The following is a 21,824-nucleotide window of genomic DNA, read 5'->3' as shown; positions in this document are numbered from 1 at the left end:
CATGCGTGACGGTAGGCTACCTGAAAAAGGTACTTTTCGTGACGCAAATGGGTGGAGCTTTAAGATTCAATTAAGTTTAATTGCTATAAACATGTATCGTTTTTACCCACATCTCCGTTTCTCAGTTTATGAACCTCTGAAACCTAGAAAAAATAAATAAATGAAATTGACAATTGACTAATGACTGACCAACAAGCACACAAAGTAAAATGTGTAATATGTAATATATGGTCATTATTTACAGTTTTTTTGATGGCTAAGACACATTTAATGAAACAATTCCCCTTTTTCTCAGAACCATTAACACAATCCCAAAACTACACATCAATCAGCACAAATTATCTTCTCAAAAACATATACTCTTCCATCAAAATTAAACTTTGCCTTCAAATGGCACACATAAGCCATCGAAAACACACACAATGCAGATTACCCATAACACACCAGTGAGATAAATTCAAAGCACTACTGCAAAAACCTTTTATAGCAGTGTGTCAGGAGTTATTTTCTCCTGGTTATTCTACTTATTTTATGGTTTTCAGATTTTGATCTTTGCAATGTTACACTACTAACAAATGATAGTGTGCAAATTTCCCAAATATGTTATGTTGTAGTACTGAAAGGATGCTGAGTTGAAAAGTACTGTACAGTAACACAACACAGTGAGGACAAAAATGTAGTATTTTCCAAGGAGAGTAGCATTCATAAAAGGAACTCAGTATATGCAGCACTATAAACAAAAACAGCAATTAAATCTAAAGAACATAGTCTGTAAATACACTTCAACATTACATAGACAGCATATCCTCTCACAGTAGTACAGCAGATACAATATGTAACATTACAGTAAATTATAGTACCTGTTTTCTTGTCTGAAAGTATGGACAATGGATGCCACTGTGAAACAATTCAAGTTTGGCTGAACTCTCTGTCCAGCTCCCCTCATCATCATACCATGCACTACCACATGGTCAATCAAGGTGGCACGTATTTCATCTGGGACAAATTGTCTCCTGCCTCTTCGTCTCCTTTGTCTTCCTGATCTTTGGACAGCTTGTCCATTTTGAGGATCCATTGTTCAAAAGCACACAGACGCAAACTGTGGCCCTATTTATTGATCCAGAGGTTGTGACCGGTGTGTAAACAATTTTGCTGCCAAGTGTTTGCACCTAGAGAAAGGTGTGTTACCTGAGTTTAGGTTGTGATGACTTGAGTTAACTGTTTTTCACTACTAGTGTTTGTTGCATGAGCACAGTGTGTAACCAGTGATTCATGAGAGCATTTGTTTGTAGAGATTTGCAGAAAAAGTTTAACAATTTGCAGCATGTGTCAAAACAAGTGAAAAGTGTTTATAGTTTTGAGAGATGTGTTGGTCCTCTGAGAACTGAAGTAATAATTTGGGAGTTTTTGCTAAAAGAACCAGTTTTAGTGTGTTAGCAATCAAGGAAAAATGTAACGTCTCCTGTTTGTCTAAATTTTGCCATTTCATCTCGCTCACAATATTTGTGAGATTTCACTGTAACCTTTTTGAGGTAAGGTGATGCAGTTTTGTCATTGGAAGATAGTGCACTGTGTATTTGTACTAAACTGTCCATGAATAATTATTTTTTTAAATGTGCGGAAATGTGAAGAGGGGTGGGGGGTGGAAATGTGAAGAGGGGTGGGGGGTGGAAATGTGAAGAGGGGTGGGGGGTGGAAATGTGAAGAGGGGTGGTGGGTGGAAATGTGAAGTCCCAGCCTTTTGCACAAGAAGGCCCCTCAGATCTGAAGCAAAACTCAACTGACTAACTACAAAATACTTATGTATCACTACATATACATACATTAATGTCAAGCTTTTATGCATCCATGCAGATTAAATGACTTCCTTATTTGAATTATTTACATCAATGGGAAAAATGATAACATTCATAATTTTAGACTTAAAGTAAATCATGTTACAGGAAATTCAATGGGCAGCACCCCTTAAAATACTAGAGAATAGCATGAAGGAATCATTTGTAGAGAAAACATGAACTTACTGAAGGAGCCAAAATGGCATCAAAGTCTCACAGTACTCCACATTTTGGCAGGTTGGTGAAGTCTAGTCTACAAATGGCAAACATCCAGCAGAGCTGAAACAGAACACCAAAACAACTACAGATTATATGGCACTTCAGGCCAATCTTTGCAACAGGTGAGGTTAGATCTCATTCCCCGTGACCTAAGGATTGAGTAGCAGGAAATTTGGAAGCCGTTTCATAACATTCATCAAGATTTAGATCAGAGGCACACTATCCAATTTCCGGTTGCCTGGTGTTTTCTGCTGGTTTTTTCGCTATAACCAGTTCTTCTGGCTTAAATTTTGAACAGATGCGCCAGTGCTTTTATTAATATTGCTTCACCGAGGATACATCCTCAGTCTGCAGTTGTAGCTCACAGATTAAGGAAGAAATAATGATTTCAGATCAAATAAATGATTGGGGCTATGTAAATAATTAAGACCAGAAGTTGACGTAAATTCCCAAAACTGATCGTCCCCCAGAGTGTTCTAAAATGGTTGCTCTACAGGTACCAGGAGCCAGAGCAGGAAGCAGAACAAAGGCAGCTGACACTGTCGGTTTACACTGTGCCCATAACACTGAACCTGTACATCAGTCCAATAGTGTACGACCTGGCTAACAGCATTCCCAGATCCGCGACTTATACTCAGAGTGCTACTGTAATATGTCTTCTTATAGAGCAAAATTTTAGAAACTGCAGTAGTTCTGTGTGTCTACGAATCTAATTTTGTGTTTAGTATTTTTCTTTTTTGAGGTTTTTTTAAACTGAATTTGTCTGTGACTTCAATTACAAAAAGGAGACACGCATACGCACACGCACACACACACTCATATTTGATGCTGCATGCTATGTCAGTACAAGGAATTTATGGTGATTGTTAGGTTATTCAAACTTATATTACAAATGGAAACAATATCTCACACAGGTGACTGTTTCCCTTTTATTTCCGACACTGCAGACGAACATCAAGCAGACTTTGAGTACTACAGCTATGGCTAGAACCAACCAAAAGGTGGCAGTATTCACTTTTAAAAAGGATGTGAGCAGCAACTTACTCAGTGGCTCAGTCCAACGAAGACAGGGGGGTAGTGCAATTCAGTTTTACTCTCTCTGTGTAAACATACTGAATTGAATTTTTTTTTTGATCAGTCGCGGACATTACACGAAATACACTTTGACACAAGTTCCTAGCGTTCCCCAAATATTGTATTTGTAGCTTCCGCATTCCCTTTGGTCTTTATGCTCACAAATAGCCTCGGACTGAACAGAATTTCATGTGCGTTGAATGACAGCACTGTGATGTTATTGTACACTGTCCATTTACAGCATGGCCTTCTGTTATGGTGAACAAACCCCACCTTTCTGTGCTCGCGCCGTTTCTCCATAACCAAATAAGATTCATTTGTCTGTCTGTACAGCTCAGACCGCAAAGCATTACTTGCTTCCTCATTCACACAATGAAAGGCATTCAAATGAAAACATATATGCCACCATGCAAACCATCTGTCACCACAGTAAATACAACAGCAAACTAGCAAGTGAGAAAGAGCATGCGAGGAAAGCTTTTATTTGTAATGCGGGCTGACATTTCAGTACTGGTTTATCAGCATACAGGTGACTGCACACACAGGCAGCAGTTCCTGCAGTGAACTATCGCAGGTTCCGCAGCTAGAGGGTGGATTCACACTCGGGTCCAAAGTCCAATCTCCTAAGATTTTTTTTAAACAGTGCATGTTATGCATTATTTTAAAAAAAAACAACAACCGAGAAGTAGAAGCCAACAGTTTGTATGCGTTGTGCGTCCAAATCTATTGGGACTAGATTACGTCTGCACATAGGGAAATGCTCTTAATTTGATCGCCATGACACAACACCACTGGTCTTTTCTAAAATCATTTTGAATTCATTCCAGCAATGGAAACACCTCGCGTGCTTGTGATGCACTCTGTTGCTTGAAGCTTTATCACATGATTAAAAATTGATATGAGAAACTCATATTATATTGTAAAGAACTCCCCTGCACTGCTAAACCTGGTTCATCGCCAACACTCAACAAACCAGTAAGCAAACTCACCAAATAAATTATTATAATTAATAGTTACAATAGTATAACTGATAATTAATTGTCCTAATTGTAATGAACAGTACAAACACTTTGGCTGAACCCAGGGTGGATGGCAGTGAGAAATTTTAGGATCCGTTTGATGGTACCATAAGGAACACATGTTTTCTGAGCTCAGCAATATGAGAAAATGAAGTAGTTTTATTGTGATAGGTCTGACAGCAAGATGTTCCTAATAAGTGGCCACTGCATGTGGGTCAATTACATTTTGTTCATAAGAACTTCTAGGGCTGCCAATATAAATCTGACAGGTGTTTTTGAGAAGAAAAAAAAGTTTATTGTCTTATGAAGATTTTTTCTCTTTGAATAATTTAAAGGTTGATTTAAAGGTTGAAACGTGATATCTCTCATATTATGAGTGTAAGATAATGCTGATAGACAAACAAACATTTGTTCATAGTCTGTTTTGATAATATTTACCAAGGGTGTCAATATTTCCGGAGGGCAGCGAAATGCAGTAATCTCTAGGATTCTACTAGGATTAGTAGAGCACATCGCATCCCAATTTTTGGTACTTTAACACTGTGCATATATGTTAAATTAAATCTTTATTTCATTTTTTTACAAGAACAATGCACATCAATCAACATTATTGCAAATGTGCAAGAATTAGCCAGCTGCAAGTCACAAGTCATGATGGAGAATAATTCAGTTTTGTAGTGCATGAAAAAAAAACAACATTGTAAAAATGATCAATTCTAACATCTAATGCAAGCTAAAGTGCTAACAGTAGACACGTGAAAACAGTTCCCACATTATTTACTAATGACCCCTGACCACTGAACCTAAGACGGAAATTGCAAAACAAATGAATCTCCAATCTACTTCAGCCTTCTGCATCTGAAAACGGTTGTATCTGCTATCACAGGGCTACTGAAATGATCATCATACTTTCACAGAAGATACATTTATCTTATTATTCGCCAGATCCTCTCAGAGATGTCCAAGGCTTAATGTGACACATCATGACATAAATGGTAGTAACAGCAACAAGATGTATATATGTACATGCAAAGGGGCAATAGCGTGACTCCTGGTATGCGGAAGTCAAGCTTCAGACATGCCAATACCAGTAACATGAGCCACCTGGACTTGTTTTCTTAAGTCACCTCACCCAACAGGCCTGTGTGCTTGTTACGCTGCCATAACTGCCGATGGGTGGCTACAGGAAACAAACCAGGAGTGATATAACAAATAACTTACATGCATTTATTATTCTACTGTTATTCTGAAACTTCCTACATATTTACAAACCTATTTACAAAACTAAGTACTGAATTAATGTCATTAAGTACCCATGGCACTGATTCATTTTCTGCTAATTGCAACATTATCTCCAGAAATGTTAGCTTGAAATGTTTTATTTACATTTTATTTAAAAAGCAGAAAATGGGGTTTGTTTTTAGGCTTGTCTTACTGCAAAGCAGCATAATATAAATTACATTTAACTGCGATGCAATATAATGTAAAACTGATTAAAAGTAGCAATTTTAAAACTAAAAGTTGTTTTCCCCCAATTCCCAATTTACATGCCTTCTAAAAAGAAAATGAAACTAAATGACACTGATCCAGTCTATTTAAGTTTTTGAGATGTTTTCTTTTTGAACTATTTATGTTTTTGTTCTTAGCAGTCAATCGTGCTTTTTATCGCTGTCAACTGAGGAAAATAAACATTAGCCGTGCCACAATTAATAAACTTCACTATAATTCTAACATATTTTCATTAGAATTTTCACCTTGATTAAGAATATGATTGCCCCAGTATTATGAAGGGAAACTCTCAGTCTCAATGTTTGAAAAAAAAAAACAAAAAACATATGTACCACATTTAAACATGGCTACCAAAGTTGGATTGGTGGATTACCAAGACTCCAACGCGTGTACTGTACACATATAGCATAAAAATAACCACACTCTTATCAGTCCCTTAGTTGAGTTGGTGAGTCCTCATCACAGAAGCACGTTTATATTTTACAGTCCTGATGATACCAGATAATCAGAGAGTTCAGTATGCATTGGCTGTAAAGGACATCTTGCACACTGCTACACTCTATGGTAGGAACTGTCTGTGTAAATTTGAATAATGGGACATGTAGTCAAAGCAGGATTAGCGGAGCTTTCCATGCTGCTTTTTTGCATGAACGGGGAGGCACATGAGGTGATGGACTCCAAAATATCCCATTTAGGGCATTGCGAGAGCTCCCGTTCCTGCCCAGAACTCTTCTCTGGACCCTCCGCTGAAGAGGCCTCCCTATCTGCTTTGCCTGCTTCAGAGTGCCAGTCAGTTCTGTTTTCTAAAATGGTCTGAAGATCCTGGTAGCCATCTTCACAGGGTTCCAGTGTGCACGCTGGGAAATTAGCCTTTCCCAGAGCATCTCTGCTGACCGCCTTGGCAAAGCTTTCGTATCCATCATCAGCTCTGGTGATGTTTCCACAGGCTTCCAGAAGCAGCATGGTGCCCAGGATGTGCGGGCTGAAGGATTCCTCCCCTGGAGGCGTGCTGGCCGCACAATACTTACAGTCCGTGGTCATTCCGGAAGCTTTTCTCGACGAATCAGGGGTTTGCCGGGTCTTCTGGAAGTCTGGACTGGGTGCCTTCAGAACCTCAACTTCGCTGTAGATGGGGAAAATGTCACAGCCCGGCGTGGGTGGAGCCGGGAAGAAGGGGGTCCCGCTACCTGGCAGCTCTGGAGAACCGCCGTTTTGCGTAGAGGTTGCCGACAGCCTGGAGTAAAGGACGTTTTTGTACCCTGATTCAGAGGAACTGCAAGAACCCGCAGAATCGCTCAACCCGCCGTCGGACGAGAAGACGCCGCTGTCCTTCGCCAACACGTGGCTGGAGACATTCTTATACAGGCTATCTTGCTCGCTTTCCGATGTGCTTGGAGTAGGCCTGAGTGGGAGATTACAACAGGGGCATTTATATGAGTAGTGTATCAAATCAGCAGCAGCATAGAAGGCTTATTAACACGAGTATCAAAGTCAACGACGGGTGGCCACTAACTAATTAAGGAAAAAATTAACGGCCTTTTAAAATTCTGGGATTACACTTGTGGCGGGACTGAAAACCAGCATGCGCAGTGGACTCCCCAGGGCCGAGTTTGGGAACCACTGCATTAAGTAGAACGATTTGGTCAATGTAAGCACACTTATAGACAGACAGAGTGATATCCACAAGCTCACCTTGGCTTTTCCTCGGTTTCATCAATGGTCAGAAGGTCAGTGTGGTAGGCGGGTAGATCGTAATCTTTCGGGATAAAATTCTGGAAGCAACAATAGAAGGTAAGTGTGGCAGCATTGTGACGTCAGTGGACCAAAGTCTGAAGGCCTGAGCAGTCATGTTTAGATTTTTGTGACATAATCTTTTTGCATGCTGCAGCAACATTTTTGCATGCGTTAAACCGCTTCCTTGTGTTCTTGGAATTTTACCATCGTATCTTTGCACACCAAATCCACCCAGTCATAATTCTTATAATCTCCTCTCTTAATCATTGATAGGAAACTAATAAGCTTTTGACTTTCTGGTTCCTTCTCGAGAGATTATTTTCACTGAAATAATGTGTTATGACTATGTATCAATATGAATTCAGAAAGCAATTGTGGAATTGTTTTTTTTTTAAACTATGTTTACACCATGACTTTGTTGGGTACTCAATTCTGATTGGTCAGAAGGAGCAAAATCTCTCAGCATCTAATGTTAACATTATCTAGGTGATGGAAAGAAGAAAAGTAAACTACCAGAAGGCTGGACATCAACATCCCAAAAAAGACTCCATTTAACATGAAATGCTTAAAAATGTATTGATATGCCCAAATTAAAAACAGCATGCTGCCAAGCGCTACCATATTTTTCTAGAATGCTAAATGCCATTGCTGCTTGTTGGAACTATGTTTGTGGCAGAATCTACACTGTAAAACACAGTAAGTTCAGCTTACTCAAGAAAAATTAAAATAAACAATACAGGAGAACCGCTGCCTAACACAAATTGAGTAAAGCAACTCAAAATATTTCATTGTGACAAGTTAACCCAACGCAAATCAGAGTTGCTAAGATTACATTTATTAAGTTAATGCCACTTAATTTGTTTAACCTCTATGAACTTTTGTTTCATATAAAATGACTTGTGTTAACACAACTCCAATTTTAGTTGTGCCAACTTAAGTATTACCAGTAATGTTTACTTGAATTACTTAAATACGAGTTTAACTCAAATGTCAAGATTCAAAAACTTCAAGCAATTCCCACCACATGGAATAAGTACCGCTCACTTGACACTTTACCGTGTAAATCAATGGAAATTAGCAAATTTGAGCAAATTGATATTTCTACAACTTATCAACTGTAAACATGAAAGAGCTTGTTTTGAAACAATTGCATCACCATATCCAGGTTTATTTCTACTGACTCATTCTTTGCATACTATCCTGTACATATAATTTGCTTCTATAATGTATCATTGATGTCTGTTGTTGTATTCTCTGCATTTTGCCCCATTGGCCAAGTCTACTTGTAAAAGAAATTCTAAATCTCTGTGGGACTGCATGGTTACAAAACATTAAATGCGTTTTAAAAATTGGAGTTGGTGTACACTGGTTTTGACTGAAATATCAAGAAAATATTTTCAAAACATTTCTGACATTGCTCACACACAAACAAATGCACAAAAATGCACCAATGAATGATGTCATTTTCACACTTAATGACATCACATCTGGGGTACCACTGATTACAGATTAGATTGCCTTTCTATGTGGGTCCGAGTCTCGAGCTGGAATACAAAATGGCTTTACCTCGAAATTTCGCGGAAGCGTGTTTTTTATGTCATTCTTCGGAGCAGGAATTTTATCCCACCACTTAGCCTTGAGTCTGAAAGACAAAAGAGAAAATTACGTTTTTGTTAATTTTATTAAAATTCATACAATTAGCATTTTTATTGTTTCATTGTTAAATCTGAAAAGCAATCTGTAATTTTATTATTATTACTGTTGTTGTTTTTGTTGTTGTTTTTATTGTGCTCGGTCTTATTTGATTTTACCTTTGTGTCTGTATGATAATATACACATTGAATAATCTACGAATGTAGCATGTGACCGAGTGAAAAGTGAATCGTGTCGGAGCACTTCGCTGACCGAGTGAGGCACCAATAGAGAGCGCAGATGTTGATGACGAGCAGTACACAAAGGACGGGGATGACGGCTTTCAACACGCTCCCAACAGGGGCAGCTAGGCAAAATGAAAAGCAACTGTCAACACAGCGGTTCAACAAACGGTCGGATGACAAACACTTTGCTCTAACTTCCAGCCACAGAGAACGTTCCACAACGATCATTATAACACACGCGGCAGGTACATAAGAAATAACGGTTAACTAGCAGAAATAACGGAGCTTTCGCTGTTTTCGTAATGTGCGTGCTTTTACTGGACGCGCGGACGTTCAATGCGCTCCATGTTTGACTTACGGCTGGTCCACTCCACTTCCCGGCTCCAGTCGCTGAACTGGGTGTTGTAATGGGTGGAGTGCGATCTCGCCTTCACAACGTATTTGCTGCTTGGCTCTAAATCGCTGCCTAGTATTTCATGAAAAGGCAGAGAGGCACTTACGTTCCTTGCAGCCTGCGGGAAAAAAAAAAGAAAAAACCTTGGGTTATAGCAACACAGACTGGCTCAATATTTACAATGGAGAATAAAACCAGGGGTGGGGGAGGGGCCATTTGGCCACAAGGCTCTTCACTTCACAAAGACCATGCTACCAGAGTACAGATGATAATATAATGAATGTGAATGTCCTCGAATGCACTGTGAAGCTGAACTGCTCGTTTGGTTTGAGGCTAGGAAGCCATATTTACGCATCTAAGGTTTTGGGTGTCCGCGGAGAGAAAGAGAGGGGGCGTGTGAGGTTTGATACCCTGATACACATTTGATCAATGTGTACATTGACTGACTGACCATGTTGGTCACAAACCTACAACCCTGAGCCGACCTGAGGAGCATGGGTTCCCCCCTTGAGCCTGGTTCCTTCCACGGGTCTCTTCCTATCTGTTACCAGGGAGTTTTTCCTTGCACGGTTGCTTTTAGGCTTGCTCCTGTGGGGGTTTAGGCCAGGGTTGTCTATGAAGCACTTGTGACAATTGTGTGTGTGAACTGTGCTATATACATTTTGATGACGGTTGATTTTTGATGATCAAGCTACCAAGAGTTAAGTCTTTTTCAGGGTTTCAAACAAAAAATAACTAAAAAGATCCTGGAGTCTCACTTCTTCAGTGTTCACTTCTGTGCTGTCTGACCTCACAAATAATTCAAATGCAGCTTTATATGGTCATGCAATAAACTGGAGTTCCACTTCACATTACAGGCATTTAGTAGACGCTCATCCAGAGCGACTTACACAACTACACTTCAATGTAGTTATAAAATCCATCACCATAACAGCTACTCAGCAATAAGTTTTTCAAAGCAGCTAACAGTGCTTAGCTGTTTAGAAATAATTCTAGAAATAGATTTTTGAAAAGACTGAAGGAACTGGGAACATTATCTGACTGAAAACGCAGGTCATGTCTGAAACGTTACGGGCTATGACATAAAATTGTCCTATCATCGCCCACCCCTACTTGGAATGCTATCTGTATCAGACGAAGGGACACGCCTTACCATTAATGCTAAACAATCCATGGGGCAGAGTGTTCGATATAAACAAAGGGAAGAATACAAAACCTATTCACAAAGCTTCTGAGACCATCTCTTACTAAGGAATGAGGAGAATTCATAAGCTCAGAGAAAGGGCCGGGGTTGACCTCATTGCTACGGATGACATCTTGTATCATGAACCAGCTTACTCACTATCTTCACGGCAAATTTCTCAAAGAAATGCAGCAGGAAGTACAAATCATCAAATCAGATCAAAATGTATTTATAGCGCATTTCGCAAACAATTGTCACAATATGCATCATGTTACCATATTCAAATAAAGCACCATGTTACCATAATATTCAAATAAAGATTTTTAAATTAAAATGTAGGCTAAGTGTTGCTGATTAAACATGAAACCAAAAATAATATACGGACTAGTCAAGTATATATTTGGCTAATTGAAAGCCTCTTGCTTGTCTGGCAACTCATGAAATTATTCACGGGTGTGCATTTAAACAGCATTTGAATTATTAGGCTGGAATAGCCATGGTGGCAACAAGTGTGCAACCTTAATGCCCTGCAAACAAAAACAAAAATCAAGCTGAACAAAACAACTGCTTTTACTTCTTGCCCAACTGGTTCATAAAAGGAAGGACATTGTTAAAGGGAAAATCCCTTCCACACAGGCTTCACCACTTCTGTGTGCATTCTATCACAATTGTAATACCCTCGTGATTAAGGCAATGCCTATTGAAAAGCTTGCTTTTATTAAATGTTCCTAAAACATTAACCTAATTACGAGACAAATTGCTGGCAGCAGCCGTTTTCAGGAATGTTTGTGATTTTGCCTTAGTGACTCAGGAGTCCTCTTGACTACCAAAAACTTTTTGGCAGATAGGAGCTGGTTTTCTGTGAGGGAGGGGAAGTGTGAAGACCAGATGCGACCAAACAGGGGATCTATAAGTTACCAAAGGGGCACTCCAGTAACCACTGAGTCTCGTGAGAGACGAAATGAGAAGGGGGTGCTATACTCCTAAGGGACGTATCCCAAAAAATGAATAAACCCCTAAACGGGTAACAGAGGAAGAAAGAGTATATAAAGAAAATAAAGGAACAGGGAAAAAAAAGAAGAAAAAACGACTTCGACCCGAAGCAGAGAAAAAGAAAATGTCTTTTCAAAAACAAACAAAAGACGTTCTGAGGCCAACTAAAACCAGGGGGGAAACTAGTTAGTAAGGGGCAGAAAGGTTTGTGCCCCAACGGTGACACAATAACCCCTTAAAGCCGCCAGCCTCGGAATCTGGACATATACCGTCCTAATACCTTTTTCTCAAAAGAAAAAACAAACAAACTGAAGTTAGAATTGATTACCAGCCACAGGTGTGGCTGGTAATCAGCGGAAGATGTGAGCAACCCACAGGTGAAACAGGTCAGAGGTAACCCTGCAGGAATTCACGGAATGTTCAAGCAGGAACAATCCTCCCACAGGAACCAAAAATAACGATTAGCCGAGTGGCTAATCTGCAAGCTCGAACTAATCGTCCCCACACACCAAAATAACGATTAGCTGAGTGGCTAATCGGAATGCTAACCACTCAGCCGGTGCAGGCACAGAAAAATGATCTACCCTGCACAGAAACCGTGACAGTTTTCACACTAAAATGTTTTGTGAATTACTCTTTGACCAAAAACTTAGGAGTCCTAAAGTTAGGATTTACACGTCCATTATTTCTAGTAGCTTCTCCTAAATCAGCAAGTTGCTGCTACTTCTAGCCTTAAGATGTTTTTTTTTTAATATGGTCCCTGATTGCCACTGGTTTATTCACTTTTCGCACATGGCCTGTATTATATATATATATATATATATATATATATATATATATATATATATATGTATATAACTTGCTCACCTTGTCTGGTTCTCCTTTCTTTTTGTAGCTCAGCTCAATCTCTAAGTTGTCAGAAAGGCCATTATAGTCAGGGTAATTTGTGTTCCATGTCACTTTGTAGTTTCCATTTTCCATTGGCATCACCAATAATATATCAGGGGCTTTGGGCTTGACTGCAGAACACAGGAACACAGTTAATGGCAGCAGTATATTAAACAAACAATAATGATTCAAAAGACTGCATATCTGCACTATTATTATTATAAAATAACAATTTTCTTTTTTTTAACACTCATTTTCTGAGAATCCAGTACTGTATTTCATAAAATTTAGGGTGGATTCAGCAAATGTGGGACACTTTTTGGTAAATTCAGTAGACTATCGAAAACCTTTTTTACTTGCACCAGTGATGTTTATATGAATTGTTTTAAGGCTTCTTAACATCTATGTGTGGAGATTTTTTTGAAATGTGTTTTTGTATAGAAGATAAACACCCTTAACCATAGCATGGCACTCTTTCACTCAGTCGGAGTATTCAGGTGAAGTGGGACAGCATATATGGTGAAGTGGGACAGTCATTTCAAAGCTTAACCCATTAATGTCCTTAGTGGAAGTTTTGAAATTCCTTTGGTACACTTGTCAAGCTAGTTGAGCTCATCGCAAATCTGTTAAATTTCTTCAAATCGGCCAACGTATAAGGCAGTATTGCTTGTTTTTCTTAACATACTATTTTCAGTATTTAGTCGAAAAGGTTTCAAGTTTTTTGATTATCCATGAAATAATCTCTAGAAACATAAGTTAGGAGTGTCAGATTGTTATCATTTTTGGTACACAGACTCTTGGGATTTGTAACAGTGATTTCTTTCCATTTTAAATAAGTTATTTTTCACTAAAAATGTGTTGCTCTCTCTCTCTCTCTCTCTCTCTCTCACACACACACACACATACACACAAACTCCGATGCATGTGATTTTATGTAACCTCAGTGTATTTATTATGATGTTCTCATCATATGATACATTTTACATTAATTTCTGTATAAACTAAAAATAAAGCTTTAAGCACAAAAGTAGTGTATGTAGTGTTAAGTTTCTAAACTACACTGCATTTAGATTGCATTTGAAAAACAAGTTTGAAAAGCTGTACTTGAATTGCAGACAATTTAACCTGAACTAAATTCACATAAAGGCAAGGAATGCTGAACAGTTCATAATTTGTCTCTTCTCTCCCACTGGCCTTACACGCAACTGTGTTCTATCACTGGGTGGCACAGTTTTCCTGAAATGAGCAAAACATATCAATAAGATTTATGATTTTATCATACTTTTTGTGTAAAAAAATGTACTTATTACTATAAAAACAGTAAGATGTGAAGTACTGACAGACACCAAATAATCATCAGTATGGTTTAACCTAGCACGTAAGTGTATAAAACTGTGGTAAATTGTCGGTTTGTTACACCAGGACTGATTAAAACATTGTCCCACTTTACCTAACATGTTCAGCAGAAGTGGGACAGTGCAAAATCCCCCCTTCATCATAAAAACTCAAGCCAATATTACAAAAAAAAACATTTGTATTTTGACCCGTGTTTTAGCCACTATATTGCAGATCAAAAGAGGACGTTTTTGACTCGATTTTATTAATCAAGTAACCTTATCATCCCTAAGTGTCATTTCACATGCCGGTCCACTTACAGTTCACTCGCAATGATCAGTCTTAGTTTGACGGCTGACCACGCCCACTGTAAAGACGGCAGTCCAACAAAAACAATTGTTGAATGACAGTAACTATTGTAGCAACAATTCAAGAATGTTTTTTTTTTTGATCGGCTGTTGATTCTTACATGGCATAGTAATGCAAAGCTGTGTCCCACGTCTGCTGATGTCCCACATTTGCTGAATCCACCCTACTGTTTGCAATTTCTCTTGATAATTAGTCTAAGTAACGTAATGAATACAAGCACTTCACCAAATTCAAAGTCAAACTGTATCGGTCTTCATTTTTGTTGTTAATATATTATTTATATTCATTTAATTAACATTAACCAGTGTGTCTCTAGAAATTAAAATGACAGCCTCCGTGTTCGCCATTGGACTTAAATCCTACTTACTGTTGTCTACCGCAGTGATAATTGTTGAATTTATGACTTTCCCTCCTTCCGTCAGATTCACTCTGTATTCCTCAGCGTTAACAAACTCCGGCAATTCAACTGTGCATCCACATTTGGACCGATAATAATTTACATCTTCTTCAGAGTTTATTAAACTGCATTTGTAAGAGCTGAAGAGAAGCACATTAAACGAAAGAAGAAATAGGTTGATACAATAATTAGTCGTCTACATAACGGAATGCATTATACACACCGAGACACTAACATTTATATCATTAATTAATTCAGGTTTAGTGCTGTGGAGCTGTCAGCATTTGCTGCAGGGGCAAAATGATAGATTGAAAAAGTGAGAACGCTAACCACACAAACAATACACATAACTCCAATATAAATGCATTTGTTTATGCACCGTGTGCAAACAAAAGCGTACTCCGGGTACACACAGAAAGTCTAAGTGCATTATGTCTGTGTACGTGAGCTTCCTTTGTTTACGCACTAATTTGACGGCATGTGAGAACATGTTTTAACGTTAAAGACGGCTGTGGTTTGGCAGTTTGCGTTCTCGCCAAGAATTTGTTTCATTAAATATTTAAGATATAAACAAAATAAGACCCAGTATCAGTAGACAATGTAATCAAAATTCCTTCCAAAATAGAATTTGGAAACATGGAAGCAGCACCCGTCGAAATGGAGAGACATATTTGTTGATCAAGCCCCCTTGCCCCTCATCACATTTTTCATTGAAGATGAAGACTTGGATTTCTATTCTTAAAAAAAGTTGTACTTCTTCTTTTTCTAAAGAAACACAGACCGTTTAGCAACTGATCAAATTAACTTGAAATGTTGACTCATCCAGGTCTACGCGTCTCCGATGAAACCATGTGTTTTTCAACTTGCACAAACGGATCGACAGTACACAGTTAATTAATAAAGAAAGGAAAACTTACTCCATATTTGGTGATTGAAAGTCTAAGCTATATCCACTGCAGTTGAGGAACTTGTCGGAGGTGAAGTCGCAAACCATTGTTGTGACATAGTCATTAAAGCAATTTAGTTTTGAAACGTTCAAAGGTACTGCAAAAATAATGAGCAAACATACTGTAAGTGAAAACATCCCCGGAAGATGCTTTTAGTAGGCCTAATATATATAATATATATATCAAACAACAATGCATGTAATGGCATAAGACTGAATATAACAGTGTTATAGTGTGAAAGTGTTAAAATGTAGGCTGTTTAATAATTCCATACATAATGTCTAATATGCAAGGAATTAGCCTACACAATCAAAGAACATGCCTAATGTTCGTGATCCACGATGGTCCATACATTGATTGTAGCCCCCGAACAGTTAAAAAAAGGATAACTTACCACACCATATCAGTGAAACAAGCTCGATGAAAAACACGAGGATTACAGATGGCATATTTACAGTGTTATGTATTATCTTCATCTTGTGATCTACGACGTTTGTCCTTTGTCTTGAACAAAAAAGAAAAAGGAAACGAGTATCAATGTCAAGCACCCTAGATAGCCTACCCGTACAGGTTAGCGGTTAATAAATGGTCACATCACAATCCAGTGCGCTTCATTGCATATATCATCCTTATGGAAACGTTCGTGATAAATTGCGGTGCTAAAAAATTCATTAGAACGCACTGAGTAGGAAAAAAAAGTTCGATCATGAGGACACCGGAAATTTTACATGCCAGGTTACTGCAGATACTACCGGCAAATCTTGAGGAAATTTGAAGATAGACGGCAACGAAAAAAGTCAGTATCAGTAAGTGCAAATGTTACTCAGCGCTCTTACGATACTGAAAAATTAAAAAGTATCTTTCACTCGAATAATCTGCTATTTGGAAAATCGTGCGCAAGCACGCACAAACACGGCACACCATATTCCTGCGCTCGAGAGAGCAACATATCCACCAGCCTACGACGGCCAAAGTTTATCTATAAATCAATTTCCTTATTCCCATCCCAGGTTGGTTAAACAACGTATCCAGGCTTCATACGAGTTGTGCAATGTACCCGAACATGTATTATCTGTACAAACGCAAACGGACAATTTGAAAACAACTTACCTTCTGCGATGTTCGCCGTATGTTAATTATATTAAACTAAAGCCCATAAAATGTAATCTTGAACCTTGAACGCAGCGAGTCTTTTCTGTCGCGTGTTTTCTCTCTCCTTGGAGCGAAAAGGGAAGTTAATTATTCTGCTGCGATTAGGGGCGGTCCCAGTCTAACCAGACGCTCCAAGCATTGAGGACTCTAGGTCCAGCAGTCTACTTCCCACATGAGCGTCGGCAGAGATGGAGATGTGGTCGTTGTTGGTTTCATTTATTTATGACATACTGCAGTCTAAATGGCACAGCATGTCACGTTTCGTCATGTAAAACTATAATTGTGTTTTTAAAAGAAAACCCCATCGCCTAACATCCAATCATCGTAGCCTATCAACATCTTTCTTTTTTGACGATTTACGTTAATTCTTACTTTACTTATTTATTTACATAAAGTGATATTGAGCATAATGCATTTGAATTAGTTTCTGAGCAGATTGTGCCAATTGTTATATCCAAACATTCAGTCTATCTTTGTTGAATCTGCCTCACCATCAGGTGAGACTACCCAGTGCCCCTAGGAAACCTCCATTGTCCTTTCAGGCATCCACAGGGGCTGTGCCTTAAACAGGTGCTCAGTGTATTTATGATATGTATTTTTCTCCGACGTTGCTGTCTGGATCAGGACCTTCTGTAAACAGTCCAAATCTCTTAACTTCTCAGAAGCGTAAAACATGCGCTCTATTCATTCCCTGAATTGGCAGAGGTATTCAAAAGTGAATCAATTCCCAGCTACGTATGCCCCGTGGGTCACTGGGTCAACTTAACTCGAATGGCTTTCATTGAATAAATTAGTGAAACATACGAGGCGAGTTTGAGCGTATTTGGTGGCGCCTGTGGCGGCTTGTAGGATTCCGAGAATCTTCCCAGGATCATTTCAGATTTAGCAAACAGTATGACAGATAATGATATTGTAATTATATTACATTACTGGCATTTAAAAATGCTCTCAACCAGAAAGACTTACACAGTTTACATTCAATAAATAATGGGGAAATATTTATAATAGCATAAATATACAATATAGTAGGCCCCTATTTGTTTCAATAGCAACAAGCAATCATTCAAAAAAATATGTTTGCACCATAATCACCTAGAATGCTCAGATTGTATGCAGCACAATATTATGTATGCAATTAAAATATGCAGCACACAATAGCTGTTCAATGTTCAATAGACATTTTTTCTTAATTTGTCAACATTTGTCCCACATTTGTCATGATTAATCACAAGGATTGCCAGCTACTCAGTAGCTGAGTAGACGATAAAAACATGACACAAAATGGTCGGTAATATTCAGACTGATTTTGACATTCTCTTTAACTACCTGAAGAGGTTCCGTTGGTCACAGATTCCAAATAAATCTTGTGGTGTACATGATCGGGAATAGGAAAGAGACCTGTGGAACGATGAAATGCATCACTGTCGCAATGTTTTGGAAAGTGTGCTTCCCAAAAAAGCAATGCCGATTTTACACGCGTTCCCAAAACGATCGCGGAAACAATGGAGAGGAAATTCACAGGCTTCTGCCGTCAAACAATACAGATGGCGTTTGTCCATAATGTTTGTTTGCGTGTTTAGCCAAAGCCGTATTTTTGTTTTGGGAAATGGCTCCTTGCGATACAGAGCGACACAGTCAAAAAAACATTTTTACTTAAAAAGACAGCTATCTTGAAGAACTTGAAGCAGACACTATATACTGTTGAAATAAAAACTGAAGTCGAATACATGTGTTGAAACCAAAGTAAAATTAAAATGTGATGAAAAGACAAAAGTAAAAAATAAATTATGTGTAAGATTTATCTGTTTTTCCCATGGCGCGCAGGAACTGGCGCCGTGGGCTATGCATGGCAAATTGTGGTCACTCACTCACTCACTCACGGACAACCTTTGAGGGATATTTTGTGGGACGCATGCGCATGTGGTGCTTCGTTTAGTAGGACGCAAGCGCAGGTGGTGCCAGCTAATGTGTCTGCAGAAGTGGGTTGCGCCGTGGGTCTGGACGGAAACCTGCTGCTCTTTGCATTTGGAGGTAATGTGGTTGTGTTGTGTCAGGTGGTTTTTTGAGGAGGGGAAATTGCTGTGTGTCAGTCTCTGTCTGCATACACTGCCACATACCTTTGGTTTGGGTCCGTTGCCGATTTCCTCCCCGTCCCCTTTGACCTTTCGCTCCGCTACCTGACCCTGCAGCTTCATCCGCCTCCTCATCTTCGCTCTGCGGTTCTGAAACCACACCTAGGGAAACCAAAATGGAGGATCAGGGGAGAAGAGGGGAGAAGAGAGGAGGGGAGGGGTGTGGGAAATGCCGTGAACGCTGAAAATACTCCACACTCACCCACAGAGGGAGTCAGCATGAACGCTATCCGATAACTAGCTATAATTCACATGACCTGTGCGAAGACTTGAACTACTGCTAATGCTTTTTGTAAACAAACCTGCCTGTAAAAATATTAAATAATATTTCATTTACATAGAATTTTTCACTTGATTGATCTTGCATGGTAACAGATTATTACCTATTTCGTGTTTGGGGATATTTTTACATTGACTGAAATATAGGGAAGACATACAATTAAATGGGTCGATATGATGCACAGATTAGCAAGAAAGTGCTTATGAGTAGTAGCTGGTAAGTTGTAAGTCGGAAGGGTAGATAAATGACTATTAGATCCTTAACCTGTTTCTTGATCATTTTACCCAGTTATGCATATCAGTTTAAACAAGATTTTGTTTTGTTTATTCAGCTCTGCCTACGCAATCTTCCTCAAGAAACGATGCAACCTTCTGCTAGAAATTTAAAGCAAATGAAAAATAAAAATAAATAACTAAATAAATTATGCAAAAGGAGGGCACGCCTTTTTGTGATCCTTCTCAGGTTCTTTGGCCATTTGTGCATAAATCTCATACATAAACTGCAGCCAGTCATTCGACATCCAGATCCCTGATCACACAATAAATGAAACCAATCTTCAATAAATCTTGAGTTCACGGCAACAATGGGGGAGCAACTCTTTAAAACATGATAGAAAAAAAAGAAATTAATTGTTAAGTGTCCAGTTCTCATGACCTTTTAATGACTCAAACTCAAAAGGCTTGATGTGGTCACACTTCACACGAAGTGTATAATCATTAAGCATTTGTAAAATTTATAACATCTTAGTCAGCATATTGTAACACCTTACTGATCCGGTACATTGGGATGGCTGGTATGCGGCAAGTTACGCCTTGTCGGGGCATGCCCCATACCTACAGTACCAAGAGTTTGCCACTTTTCATGATTTCCTAATTAAATAAACAATGACCACAGACTCTCAGCTATTTACCCTTGGGCGGTGTTTGGGTCTGTGGGCCTGTTTTCAATGTTTACGTGTTACATGTTACATTTCAAGCAGCGAGAACCAGTCTGTGGCTGCATTAGCCACACTCATTACCCTGTGCAGTGTGTGAATGTACACAGTGTCTTGCGGGAACCTGCACACATTTTATTTCAAAACATTCAAAACATCAAGATAAACATTATTTACTCCACCCGTCAAATTTATTCTTGATTATAATAGTTATATTTTACAAAAATCCGATTTTATCACAAAAAATAAATAGCACTTTTGTTGAAAAATGTGGTCTAGCAGAGGTAACTGGCAAATATGAATCATACATGCTGTCTATATTGCTTGTAATTGAGACAACATCCATGAAGTATTTTTACACAAATTGTTAGGCTGTATTGTTTTAAAACCCCAATAATGTTATGGGTGCACCAGACCGGTGAACATTGGGTGAATAACAAAATAAAAAAAAGAACACCACACAAGGGTTATGAAAATGCACTTTTGTACCTTCTGACCTCATGGAAACAGACAGAATTCACAAATAACTTCACATGTCCACACAATAAAGCTCCAAACCTGGGTTACTATTTTTTTCTTTTTTCCTGCCGATTACATCATCACAAATGCCCCAGTACCACAATCAGTAATTCTGCCTGTTGGAGATTTAGCTACATCAGCTCATGACAATATCAGATATTGAAAGTAGCCAATTGCTTGAAGAATACTAAGACACACATGCAGAATGGACATCCAAGATGAAAAAAACAGGGACAACTTACTTGAAATAATATAAGAAAGTGAATAACACTGCTTTCGAATAGAGTTGTTTGATTTGTGTGAGCTAAGATTGACAAAATTGTTTGTTGCCCTTATTTTGATGTCAGTACTACCACTACTACTACCACAACAACAACAACAACAACAACAAACAACAACAGCAGTAGCCATACCTGGATTCTAGCCTCGATGAGGTCCAGCCGAAGAGCTAGCACCTCTCTCATGGAGATGTCTGGGTAACGCATGCTTTCGAAGGCCTTCTCCAGCTCCTCCAGCTGCCAGCCACTGTAGCTGAAAACCCCATATACACATCCAGCAATGTAAAAACATTTTGTCCCAAGTCAAAAAGACATAACATACTTATCTCATTTCAAAGTGCATATCTTTGAAAATATCATATATAAAGTCTATTCATGGGGTTTGTTTAGGAAAAGCTGAGCTTTGTTAAGGTTTTTCAGTTAACATTACAGACTTTTTATGATGCGCACACTTTCTGTAAAACGAGTTGTTTGTAACTTGCGTGGTCGTTGCTTTCAGATTGTGTCCATTGCCAGTTTTAGGACTTCAATCGCTGTAACAGCTGAAAAAGAACCATACAAGGGAATAACAAGTACATTTTAGGAATTTCCATATTTAAAATAAATTGTGTGAATGCATAAATTAGTAAACTAACACAAACGGTTGATTAAAACTTCAAAAATCTGCCTAATCACCGTGCCAAGAGATTAAACTGACTTCTTATTGTTATTTAAAATATATGACTGGCATGAGAGAACGCACCGCGGGTGCGGCAT

The 21,824-nt window shown here is 38.7% G+C and overlaps 2 protein-coding genes across 4 annotated transcripts; both read right to left on the bottom strand.

The window, feature by feature from the left end:
* Positions 1-4,696: 4,696 nt before the first annotated feature.
* On the bottom strand, positions 4,697-21,339 carry LOC135243533 (uncharacterized). Of its 3 annotated transcripts, XM_064315443.1 has the most exons (11): positions 21,204-21,339; positions 19,043-19,159; positions 16,168-16,277; positions 15,744-15,870; positions 14,797-14,966; positions 12,705-12,856; positions 9,626-9,779; positions 9,296-9,389; positions 8,957-9,032; positions 7,349-7,428; positions 4,697-7,058 (listed from the first exon to the last, which is right to left on the bottom strand). In XM_064315443.1, exons 3-11 carry the CDS (start codon positions 16,247-16,249, stop codon positions 6,209-6,211), a joined length of 1,785 nt encoding a protein of 594 aa, XP_064171513.1. In that variant the 5' UTR covers positions 16,250-16,277; positions 19,043-19,159; positions 21,204-21,339; the 3' UTR covers positions 4,697-6,208. The 3 variants fall into 3 exon arrangements, with proteins under 3 accessions (XP_064171513.1, XP_064171511.1, XP_064171512.1); XM_064315441.1 differs by lacking the exons at positions 19,043-19,159; positions 21,204-21,339 and adding an exon at positions 16,884-17,040; XM_064315442.1 differs by lacking the exons at positions 19,043-19,159; positions 21,204-21,339 and having other exon boundaries at positions 16,168-16,854.
* Positions 17,442-21,824, bottom strand: si:dkey-43p13.5 (homeobox protein unc-4). The gene is made up of 4 exons (XM_064316265.1): positions 21,811-21,824; positions 21,204-21,321; positions 19,043-19,159; positions 17,442-17,555 (listed from the first exon to the last, which is right to left on the bottom strand). Exons 1-4 carry the CDS (start codon positions 21,822-21,824, stop codon positions 17,442-17,444), a joined length of 363 nt encoding a protein of 120 aa, XP_064172335.1.

This window comes from Anguilla rostrata, chromosome 17, assembly GCF_018555375.3.
Source record: "Anguilla rostrata isolate EN2019 chromosome 17, ASM1855537v3, whole genome shotgun sequence".
In the NCBI taxonomy this organism is placed as follows: Eukaryota; Metazoa; Chordata; class Actinopteri; order Anguilliformes; family Anguillidae; genus Anguilla; species Anguilla rostrata.
Note: the sequence above shows the minus strand (reverse complement) of the source record. Positions and strands in the feature narration are given on the sequence as shown.

Coding starts and splice junctions, on each gene's coding strand:
- LOC135243533 (XM_064315443.1), bottom strand. CDS start 16,249: ATGAAGATAATACATAACACTGTAAATATGCCATCTGTAATCCTCGTG. Junction 15,871..16,167: donor TGTTTCACTGATATGGTGTG/GTAAGTTATCCT, acceptor TTATTTTTGCAG/TACCTTTGAACGTTTCAAAA. Junction 12,857..14,796: donor TATCACTGCGGTAGACAACA/GTAAGTAGGATT, acceptor TGTGTTCTGCAG/TCAAGCCCAAAGCCCCTGAT.
- si:dkey-43p13.5 (XM_064316265.1), bottom strand. Junction 19,160..21,203: donor TCATCGAGGCTAGAATCCAG/GTATGGCTACTG, acceptor TGGTTTCCCTAG/GTGTGGTTTCAGAACCGCAG. Junction 17,556..19,042: donor GCAACGGACCCAAACCAAAG/GTATGTGGCAGT, acceptor GACTGTTTACAG/AAGGTCCTGATCCAGACAGC.